Genomic DNA, 11,178 nt, shown 5'->3' with positions numbered 1-11,178 from the left:
TTCTGGTGCATATTTAGACAGAACTGAGGGCTAATGGAATTGTGTCTGTTCATGCCAGGAATAAATCAGTTTGATTATGAAATATTCTTTATTTCTTAGCGTGTTTTTTTCTTTCCTGAACATTCTGAATGTCCCCATGACCACAGCTAGAGATGGGCTTTGTGTAGCCCTTCCTGAGCACCGTCCTGCTGTGTCCTGGTGCCTTCCTAAGCACTATCGGGAGTTACTCTCTGAATATCAGTGTTTGAGCAGGGGGTTGAACTTCAGCAAGTGTCAGTGTCTGTTTCTGTTTCCTTGCTGTTTTGCTGATGCCTTCGTAGATGCAGTCACTGCAGGCTGTGCCAGAGATCCTTGTTAGTCCCCCACCTCTGTGAGCAAAAATTATCAGATTCACTGACATTTCAGACACAAGGAGCAGTGTACATAATTGATGTGAGACCACTGGCTGCAGTGAATTTAAATCAGAAGCAGGGAGATGTTGTCCAAAGAACTGGATACACCAAACACTTGTCATCAAGAAATGGTTCCAAGAGCCAACTGCTGACCACCAGGAGGCTTTTCTACCAACTCGTGAAAAAGAAGTTAATGGGATGGGGAGTAAAGAAAAAATCCTAGTCCTCAAGTGGAATTTTTCCAGATTGCCAAGGTGACAAAGTGGCTGTGTTGGCAGTGCCTTGAAAAGTCAGGATGGCTGCTGTACCTGAGAGAGGGACAGGTGGAGTGGTAGCTATTACTGTTCGGAATGTTTTGCAGCAAGGGAAGCAAACTGCATCCAAGGGCTCTTCCACACTCCATCCCAGCTCCACTACTTTGCATTTCTTCCCATTTCCCCTGGTGGGAGCAGCCTGGTCCTGGCCCTGGTCCCAGTTCTTCACCCCTAGGATGGTAACTCTTCATTCTGCACAGACTCCTGACAAGCCTGAAGTGGATCTACCCCAGGTATCCCTCCACAACCTCTAACCTGCAGGCTGCTCGTACCACCCTGATGGAACTGGGGCCTGCAGGCACTTTACTGCCTCATCTTTGCCCAGGCATGATGGGGATCCTCTGAAAGAGCCATCTCTCTATCTTTGTCTTTCTGCATCTGCACTTTGGAAGAAAATCAATATTGCTGTTTGTTGCTAAATTGTCAGACAGCTTTTGATGCTAATATCTGATGAAGCAGACATGCTGTTGTAGATAGTTACTCTCAAACAGGTTCTCTGTCATCTACCATCTGCTTTTAAAGGGTCTGTTTTTTCCCTTTTTTTCTAGTGACTAATGGTGCATTTAACCCCGGAGAGTCTCTGATCTGAACATCAGACAGTTTCCACTGCAGAGGAACAGAAAAAAAGGAGGTGAGGGAGAGAGGGTGGGTGAGCTTCCTGTTGTTCTAACTTGGCTTACTGGTAGGGTTCTCAAATCAAATTAGGGATCTCACCACTTGGGGCAGGTACCACTCAAACCCTTGATGAAGCTGCCAGATGGAATCACACCCTGGTTTGGAGTCTTGAGATAGAGCAGCATAGCCCAAGGGGAGCCAGGTTGTGTCTCTGGCCCATGTGGACAAGCCCTCTCAGCTCTCTGTCCACCTGCTCCATCTGTACCAAGACATTAACAGCACCTTCTTCATAAAGCAGCATTAGTTCTACAGATGACAATTGTGGGGATGGGAGGCCTTCTGTTTGCTTTGGCAGCCTCAGAGATGAAAATTTACAAGGCACCAAGGAAAAGTCCTGTGAAAAGGGCACAGGTTCTTCAGTGTTTGGGTACAGGATCATCCCTGAGGGACAGACAGCTTTACAGAGATATCAAGTGTGATTTCTGGGAACACAGCAGAATTCCGCAGTACCTGAAAGATATGGAAAGGAAATTTCATGCCATAGTTTTTCAACACTGGGTTGGCTGAACTGGGATTTCTGTCCAGGAAAGTGTTGGACAGAATGGTTCCCTCAGTTCCTGCAGGTGCTGTGTGGGCAGAACTCTGGCACAGCACTGACAGTGTAACTCTGCTGTGCCAGTGACTGCACAGCTATCCAAGGTGCCAGTGCTAAAGAGCCCTAGCCACTGTGCTTGAACCAAAATGCACACTGGATTTGGTCTCCAAAGCCAAAAGGCCCATTGCCTTGATCCATTAGAGATGAGTCTGGAAAAGCAAAAGGTTTCTCTGCAATTACAGTTTCAATTTACAGATTTTCCTGAATCTTTTGGTGCACTAGACCACTGCACAGAGCAGTGCTTTGATGAAGGATCTCGGGGCTGAATCAGCCCTTGTGTTACACAGACAGGGCGGAGGGCAAACAACTCTGGAAACTGAGCAAGCAGGAGAAATGGAGGAAACAAGGTAACTTATAAGAACTGAATCACAATCTCCTGGTTGAAATCGTGTACCTCTTTGTGAGGTACTATTCAATTCTCAGAACTGAATGAAAGCAAGGGAGGTGGAAAGTGCACCAAAGGGGAAGACATTTTCACAGTATAAGCTGATTAAGGCTGAATTACTTGGAGTACACAATATAAATAATTGCAAAATCCTAGAATGTTGCTCTCCCAGAAGCCCCTAACTTCTATGTCTTGCTTTTCCAGTCTCCAGGGAGCAGCATAATAATAAATGCTGTTTAGACAGCTCAGCCTGTGTGCCCATGCAGTGCTGAAACCCTCATGGCAGCTGCGGGGCTCAGCCCAAGCGGTGCCTCTCTCTCCATCCTTGCTACCAAGTTTTCCAACCCTAGGCCATGAAAATAGCTTGGCATAAAAGAAAACAGAAACCTCTAACAGGTTTATAGGCATTTTTCCAGCTTTGGCATCTATCTCCACTTAAAGTTTGTAGGCTCAAGTCTGCTTTGTGTGTGTTCCTACCCCCTTGCAAATTGTGCTGCCAGAGCTGTCTGAGCTGCAGCAGGACCGATTGACAGCTTTGCCTCCAGCCAGATTTCTGATTCAAAGCAATATCCAATTCTGTGTAATAAAGTTTGCATGAAATTTTTACCTGCAACAATTCCCCAATGTGCTGAACTGCGTGATACCAACTTATATAACACATCATTTTTGCAGCAGAGTTAAACAAAACGCAAAGCCAGACTCAGTTTGATTTTTCTCTCGTGATCACAGACATTGTACCACATCTGAGAGCTATAAGCCATTACCTCCATCATTTTTTAGTATATAAACATCAAATACAACAAGTGTTTAAATCAAATCAAATGTTTAAATGTAGTCTTTTAAAAATATTTCAACTACAAAAATTAAAAATTAAAAAAAAATGCTTTCAGGTAAAAGATTGGAAGCATGTGAAATATTGAAAAGGACTGCCTCAATATTATTGAAATATTTTAGATTTTTAGAAAATGAAATGTTAGAATGGAGAAATTTCCATAGACAATTGGTTTAGATGAAAACATGTTTTCTAACAGAAAAATATTCCATTGAAAAAATTTCCAATTGCATTTTCTAGTGGGCAATTTTTCAATGACATTTTCAAAAGAACAATCTACATCTGAGAAATTTTCCAACAAGCTCTCATGAGCTCTTAAAGGCAAGAAGAAGTAGTTTTCAAATAATCCATTTTGAAAGGCAGTTATTATTCTGTGTTTTACGCCTTTTACAGCAAAAGCAGCAGACCAAGCACAGGGCAGTTTCCAGACTTTCCGTTACCTCCTTTCTACCTTAAAATACAAATGACTGAGAAATGTTCCCAGATACTTTAATTAAGAACCATGAGTAATTTTAAAATGGATTGTGCTGTAAATGTTGCTTACCTTCGGTAGAGATACACACCTGGGATCCAGACACGGCTGTGTCAGAGCTGGGCCTGAGCTCTGGTGTCCAAGCATGGCTTCCAGTTCAAGTTCAGGTCTGCATCTTGATTTTCTTCTTTATTAGACTGATTTAGATTATAATCTGAATTTTTGTGGTACCTGCAAGTCCAGTTATTGATCCCAAATCTCATAGCAAGCACTGTCTAACAGTACAAAACCACCCAAAGAATAACCCAACACAAAACTTGTCCCATCCTTACCCTCTGATGAGGTCGGGTAAAGAATCTGCCTGGGATTCTGCTGTGACACTGTTTACAGGAAACATTTACATTTCCAATTCCCCTTTTGTTTTCCTTATTATTGCTCCCAGTTTTTCAACCACACAATCCCTCCTGAAGCTGACTATGCCTGGCTGGGCATTTGTGCATTTGAGCCCAGGTTTGTGTATACGGGATGTGTATGTGAGGAGGGAAGTGGCTGGTGGCTTCAAGTGACACCTCACAAGCGAGATTTAGCAGAATTGAAAATACCACAAGGATCTACAGCCCAGGTTCCCAGTTTGCACTTCAAATCTGCCAGCTCAGGACTTGGAATCCACACTGAATCCAGCACTCTGACATTTAGGGAAAATCATGGCCTCTTTTCAAGATTTGAATATATTTCAAAATATGCAGAGGTTGATTTCCTCCAATTCAGAGGGACAGCACTTAGATCTAGACCAGAACCACCTCCCAGTCAGTGTAAACGACAGTGGCCTCTTTCACTTTGTGGCTGTTCTGCAGCTCAACTCTGGGTACAGATCTGCTCTGAGTTCACACCCAGAAGTCAAGAGGGAGTAGAGTTTTCAGTCCTTCTCCACTGTCACAGAGAGATGAGGGTTGTGCAAGCTATGGCACACAGCTGTGTCATGAACTTCACTTGACAGGGTCTGGTTGCTTTGCATCACATGAGTTGACAACCACAATGCCTTACAGCACCTGCAGAGCTGGGAATTTACAGATGTACTCGGATACAGAGAAGAAAAGACTGTTCCATGTATTCATTCCTCTCTTGTTTCACAGAAATAATTAGATCTCTTGTTCTCTGCCACAATCTCTAGTTCCACTTTTCCCATAAGGTGGTTTAGCTGTCCTAAATTACAGATCAAAAAGCTAAATGCTAAAGGCCAGGCTAATTCTCTTGTTTCTCTGTGTAGTCTATGAAAACCCCAGACAATTCAGAGGGCAATTCATCTCACCCTTGGATAGCCATCTCCAGTAAGTCAGACAAACAGCTCTTTGGAGGTGTATCTCTGTTCATTGCAGAAGGAACCTCCTCCAGAGTTTGACATATGCCTTTCCTGTGCCGAAAGTGCAGTGGGATAAATCACATCCACAGCTGTTGCCCATGTACAGAGGGCTCAGACATAAAGCTGTGGTGAGACAAGATCACTGCAGAAACAACCGTGGCAGCCTGAGATACTCCATCCCCTCAGCCCCACCAGCCATCTGTTCCAGCCATTCCAGCAGATGGTACTGATCCCTGTGGCACAGCCAGTGGGACATGGACATCCTCCACGTTCTGTCCGGTGAGCAGTCAGCTGGTTGCTCCTGGAGGCATCTGACGCTGACCTGGCTGAACTTTTTGCTGAAGCAGCTGAGAAATGTTCCTACAGTCCCTCCCATTGTTCAGCTGTGGACTCAAAAGCTCTCACAAGAGGGGCAGGAACAAACCACAGGCAGCTGTTCCGCAAGGTTGGATTATCAGGACACTAGGAATGAATGCAAAATGCTCCTGGAAGGCTTAGTTCTTCCAACTGATATTTTCTTATTTCTGCTTGAGCTACAGAGGATCTCTGAAGAATTATCCAATTTGTTCTATATATACCCCAACTGGTTGTTGTTCTTTGCCCTGGAGGGAGTTGCAAATTGTGTGTGCAGCCCATACTTTCTGTAAGGAGATTGCACACAGAAGTATCCCCTGCTTGCACAGTCCAAGCAGATGGCACCGGGCAGGTAAAGAGCTATTCTCTGAGAACTGCCAGCTATGAACAGCCTTTCAAACATTAATAACTTGAGAAACACGGTAGCAGAAATTAGATGTAAAGCGACGTAAATTACTTCCAGAAGGTTCCATTAGTTAAAAAATGATGTGCAGAAAAGCACAATCCCACAAGCCAACAAGGACTGATCTAGTCTAACTGAGACACAACCACAGCATCAGGAGCTCATTGCAAAGACAAGGGAGCAGCTAATCTAGTGAGGGCAACCAGGCCAGATGTTTGTTTGGATTCTGATTGTATTTTCTTGCCAGCTGCTGTGCACCAACCCGCAGCCCCAAGATGGGGGACTTGGGACGAACACAGTAGCAGAGGTAAATTTGTTATTAAATGCATCTTAAAGGGAGGGATATGGCAAGGAGGGAAGGATCTGAGGACAATGGGATGTACAACTCTTCATCTGTAGGTCAATTTTTATTGCATTTCAGATCAGCAATTGCGCAGGTCGTTATTATCGGGTCAGTTTTATTGAACCAATTTGGCAATCTCAATACAGCATCTAATGCATAGAGGAAGGATGTTAAAAGACTGAAGAAATTTAGGAGTCTGAGCCCCACTCCTGATCAGTGGAGCTTAAACTCTCCAAGGACTTAAGTGCTTTTGAAAATGGGACGTGGTCTCCTTAGTCATGTACACACTTCTGAAAGAATTCTCCTCCTCGGCCCCAGCACAGCGTGGTGCTCGCTGGTCTCCTCGCTGTCAATCACGGCCCAGAGGTCAAGGACTGAGTGGTTCACAGCAATTACTGGCTTATGAAATTCTCCTTTTCTTCCTCTCAGAACAGTCCCTCCTGTTGAGAGCAGGCGTGTTGGCAGGCAATGATGTAGAGAAATATTTCAGTGGAGAAACAGAGAAACCTGTTGTCTGGAGGAAGCACCATCGTATTTTCCACAAGTAAGAAAATTTTAAAAATTGAGAGATGTACAAATGAACATGATGCAGAGGCAGGGATAAACTAAATGAGACACTGGCAGATCTGGAAAGATCTGATGTGCCACTGGGACAGTGGAATCTATTTTCCTACAAGTGCCAGGACTACAAAGGAAACCTGCAAGACTTAAGTAAAACTGGAGCTTTCATTTTAATTAATGCCAGGAAGAATAGCTATTTTCTTCTCTTCTGATTAAAATGGTTATGGAGAAACAAGGCTACAGAGCTGCTCCAGCCATCAGTGGTTGTGTTGCTGCTGCTACCAACCAACCTTCAGCTTCCTCAACTGGGTATGTTCAGAATCTCACCTCGGGGTGTGGGGGGGGCACATCTCAATTTCATATCCTGTAGCCCAATTCCCACGTTTTTTTCCTCTCAGATTCCACTTATTTGGTCTCACCAGATGTTTTCACCGAGCCAAGTGAGATCTACATTTTTAACGTAATAAATTACCCCCATCTCCCTCTCAGTATCTTTGTCCTCACGGGTTAAACAGCTGCTGTCCCTCAGGAGATGCTGGTGGATCAGGAGTCGTGGCGGTGGCTGTGGCCTGACCCACAACCTGGATCCCAGCACCCGAGACACTGCTCCAGTTCCATTCCATACACGCATCCTGCCTGCAGAAGTCCTCAGCCAGTGAGGGTGAAACAGGAGTGAGCTCTGGGCACCTAACAGAGAACTCTGGGAGCCCCTGCTCCACCTGGATGTGTCCTTTGGTCGCCAAAGAGTTCCATTTTACCTGTTCTTTTTTTACAGCTGATCTTCATCCACCCAGATTGTTTTACGCTGCTCTTCCCCGATCCTGTCTTTTATTATTCGGATGAGATCCTCAATGCTGCTCCAAGCATCTGCCTCCACAGAGGCATAAAGGCAGGGCAGTGCTTCCAGCTCTTTCTCCTTCAGACGGCACAGACGTAAAAACTCATCCTCAGCCTCCGGCTTGGGCAATAGTTTCCTGTATCAAATGAGCAGACCAAAAATAAATGTCTTACAGTTTAAGTTAATCCTGCAGTCCCAGCTGTCCCATCAAAAATTTATTGTCTACTAACTGTGTACAAGCAATAAAAGCAGTGGAGAACACAGCTACTCCAGGCCTACCCTCCCCTTACCTCCACGCTGCCCCAAGGAACAGTTTTTGCTTATGGGGAAACAATTTAAGAGGATTGAATGGAGGAGAGTGCAAGTGTTTACAACCTTCCCTCTTCCAGCCAGCACTACCTTAAGAAATGCTGTGGGAGTGCTGAGCACAGAGAAAAACACATATTCTTCGGTCTCATCCTCCCACAATGCTCATTGCTACCAGTGACAGTGAAAGAGTGCTAGATTTGGGGAATTCCTGCTTTCTCCTGTTGTAAGATTTCAGGGAGGAGTCATGGGAGGAAACAGTGCACATACATTAAGAGAGATGAGGTCCTTTATTTCTCTCAGTGAGAACATTATTGGACTCAAGAGTTATTCACCGAATAAGATGGAACATCAAATATGCAAAAGGTTTGATATGTTACCTGAACCTCTTGATGTTTTTCTCTGAGACTCTGATAAAGAGAACAATAGGATATATCTTGGCTTTGATTAAATCCTTTGTGCAGCTTATTCCAGCCTCCAGGAGACAGTGCTTGTTCTAAAAACAAAGTCATAACATTGTCACAGAGGAACATTCACTGCTGTGAAATCTCATGGTAAAGGTATCCAACCCTTATGGGGTCAGCTGGAAAGCTCTCTATTTACCATTGTACTGATTTAAAACCTTTTAATCAAATATAGATTTAAAGTCCAACTCCTCCTACTAGTTTAAACTACTCAGACAAATAACAGCTGAGCTTAACAGCTTTTTAAAAAGGTTTAAATAGAAATGATTTGTTCTAAAGATGAAAAGTATGATAAAATACCAGTTTTACATATAGACACAAACACACACACTTGCTTTTTGTTCAGAAAGAACATCTACTGCAACTACTTGTAAGAGAAAAAACCATCACTTTAATTCTCCTTTTTTTCCATGCTGTGCATCAAATCTACTCTACTTGACATCAGATCTCTGTCTTTGGCATTGTTATCTTTGTTCTGAACACCCTTGTGTCTGGGTTTCAGGCTTTCCTTTCCTTTGTCTAGGTCCTCGTATCTCTTACTCTCTCGTGTATTCATGTGTGCTTACGATACAAAAAGGAAATGAATAAGGGATGGAGCATAGAAAACGAAAGGATATTTTGCTGCATCAATGTGGGTCATCACAGGGAATGAGCGAGAATATAAAAGGATACGGCTGAGGATGGAAAAGAAGAGGAGAAGCCAGAGCACAAATAAAAGCCACTGGGGGGAATAAATACAAATCTGAGATTGAAGGTGGGCAAGAGAGAGAACATGCAGCTGTAAATTGGTGCAGAGAGGTGCACAGCCAGCCTAGTGAAGGGACACTGAGGACTCTGCACACCTTGGCAGTGACAGCCTCGATATTGGCAGGTACAATACATTCATACGTGTTCAGATTCTTTTCTCTGCTGAAGATGACAGTCTCTGTCCTTTGCTTCCTTAAGAACTCTTCCTTTGTTACAATATCTAGAAAGAGATGTGAATGGGGACAAAATCAAGTTTACAACAGCAGAACACGTAGAAAACTATCCAATAACACTTCACCCAGGATGCAAGGATGGTTCAGGGAAGGAAGAAGAGCAATGAATTGTCTTAACAGCTGCCTCATTTCTTCCATTGAATTCAATTAAAGCCTAATCTGATCACAGCTGAGCATCTCAGCTATATCCTGCACCAATGAGTCCATGGGCAATTACTACAGCACTATGAAGACATTAAATTAAAACAGTAAATACAATTCCAGCACCTAATGTTATATAGCAACAGTTCAGGGATGGAGGATGCTGAGAAGTGCTAAAAAAAGGAGGTCTCTTCAGCACAAGATCCTAAAGCAGGGATTTAGTGTTCCAACATTTGTGTTTAAAGTTTCAAAAAAATTTGGCTTAGGTTGCAATGTGTGATACCGGCCCCCTTGTGAATTGCAGCTCTACATCAAAGCTTTTGTTTTATGTTGCAAGACAGGGGATATTTATTATAATACTTAACTTCTCAGCTTCTGTGCCTGGATGACTGTAAGGCTGCACTCTATGAGGTGGGTATTCAATATTAGTGTAAAAATGAAACGTCAGCTCGGTTTAATGCTGTGTTGTGTACAATCCTGCCCTCCAGCCATCACGGTACTGCTATTGCTTTAATAGTAAATACTTAGCATGGAAGAAAATCAGTCTTTCGAGTAGATCAAATGCACAATCTTCACAGCTTGGATGAGACAGAAACCTAAAGTCGCTCTAGGGAAGATATTCCTCATAATAGCAAATACTAGAAACGAATTAATCAAAATTTCACATTGCCTAGATATGCAGTATGCAAACTGTATGCAAACAGAAAGAGCACTCGCAGCATTTCAGTCTCTGAGGGGCAGCCTAGCAACCACACAGCATACACATGGATAATATTTATAGACACAGAATCTCATAACCATGTGCACTGGCTGTCTCAAAAACATTCAAATATCTCAGATAGTCTCAAAAAAAGCAAGATTTACAGCTACACATCACTCTGATGTGACTTGAAGTACCTCAAGCAACTCTCCCACGCTCATGGCCCTACGTGTGTGCGCATATATATGTTCGTATTTCCAGCACTGAGGGTGGCAGTCATGGCCCTCTTTTATCCCGTTACCTGGCTTGCATATGTTGAATTCCAGGGCACCTCCAGAGTTGAGAAGCTTCTGTACCAAGGGCTTGGCAAGCATGGTGGGGGTGAAAAGCACTGGGCGCCTGCGCTCACAGTGGATGGGTCTCACCAGGCTGTAGGGGATCAGACTGAGCTTCTTATTGATTTCACTTTCAGAATCCAAATCTGAGTAGAGAACAAGACATTCATCCTCTGGTTTCCCCTCCATCAATATTTGGAGAAAAAGAAGGAGAAACACATGAACCAGAAATAACATGGTCAGTCATACTGGTCCTCCTTTCCCTTTCACCAGGGTCATCTTTACTATGTATGCAGCAGTATGATGTCCAACCTAACACTAAGTAATTTAAGTGCCTTTTGCTTTCAAGAGATTATTCCATAATCTCTTCAACACGACACTTGCTTGGGGCCTCTTTCTGCTTCTTAGTTTGACTTTCAAGGTTTTTGAACAGAAAAGCAAGAAAGCACTTAGGAAGAACTTCCAGCCAAACAGGAAGTTTCAGTGTCCTAAACTTGCTCATGAAGGCTTAGTGACCCAAGCTCTTGTAGCAAAATCAGTGCCATGTGTGTAAAAGCTATTTTATGCCCATACCTTCTAGTTTCTCAGGCAACTGCTTCTTTGCTTCCGATGAGGTCCGTGCCAGACCGGAGGGCCAGCCGGTGACGATGCGGACGCGCTCGTTGCTGTTCATACGCTTGTATTTGTTTTCAGACCTACTGACAAACTGAAAAGGTGAACAATAAAAA

General features: G+C 43.6%; 1 protein-coding gene across 6 annotated transcripts in view; it reads right to left on the bottom strand.

The window, feature by feature from the left end:
- Positions 1 to 5,862: 5,862 nt before the first annotated feature.
- CARD11 (caspase recruitment domain family member 11) overlaps positions 5,863 to 11,178 on the bottom strand; it is a 44,883-nt gene continuing 39,567 nt past the window's right edge. For 3 of the 6 annotated variants that reach the window (XM_017813636.1, XM_017813640.1, XM_017813641.1), the window contains exons 20-24: positions 11,024 to 11,156; positions 10,417 to 10,596; positions 9,137 to 9,261; positions 8,211 to 8,326; positions 7,045 to 7,660 (exon numbers count right to left, since the gene is read on the bottom strand). In XM_017813636.1, the coding sequence (XP_017669125.1) occupies positions 7,456 to 7,660; positions 8,211 to 8,326; positions 9,137 to 9,261; positions 10,417 to 10,596; positions 11,024 to 11,156 (759 nt within the window). In that variant the 3' untranslated portion in view covers positions 7,045 to 7,455. Of the gene's footprint in view, positions 7,661 to 8,210; positions 8,327 to 9,136; positions 9,262 to 10,416; positions 10,597 to 11,023; positions 11,157 to 11,178 lie in introns of all 6 variants that reach the window. The other 3 variants (XM_017813639.1, XM_017813642.1, XM_017813638.1) reach the window with 2 other exon arrangements.

Source organism: Lepidothrix coronata, unplaced genomic scaffold, assembly GCF_001604755.1.
Source record: "Lepidothrix coronata isolate B3197 unplaced genomic scaffold, Lepidothrix_coronata-1.0 Scaffold41, whole genome shotgun sequence".
NCBI classification, from domain to species: Eukaryota; Metazoa; Chordata; class Aves; order Passeriformes; family Pipridae; genus Lepidothrix; species Lepidothrix coronata.
The sequence above is the reverse complement of the archived record's forward strand: the minus strand, read 5'-3'. Positions and strand labels throughout refer to the sequence as shown.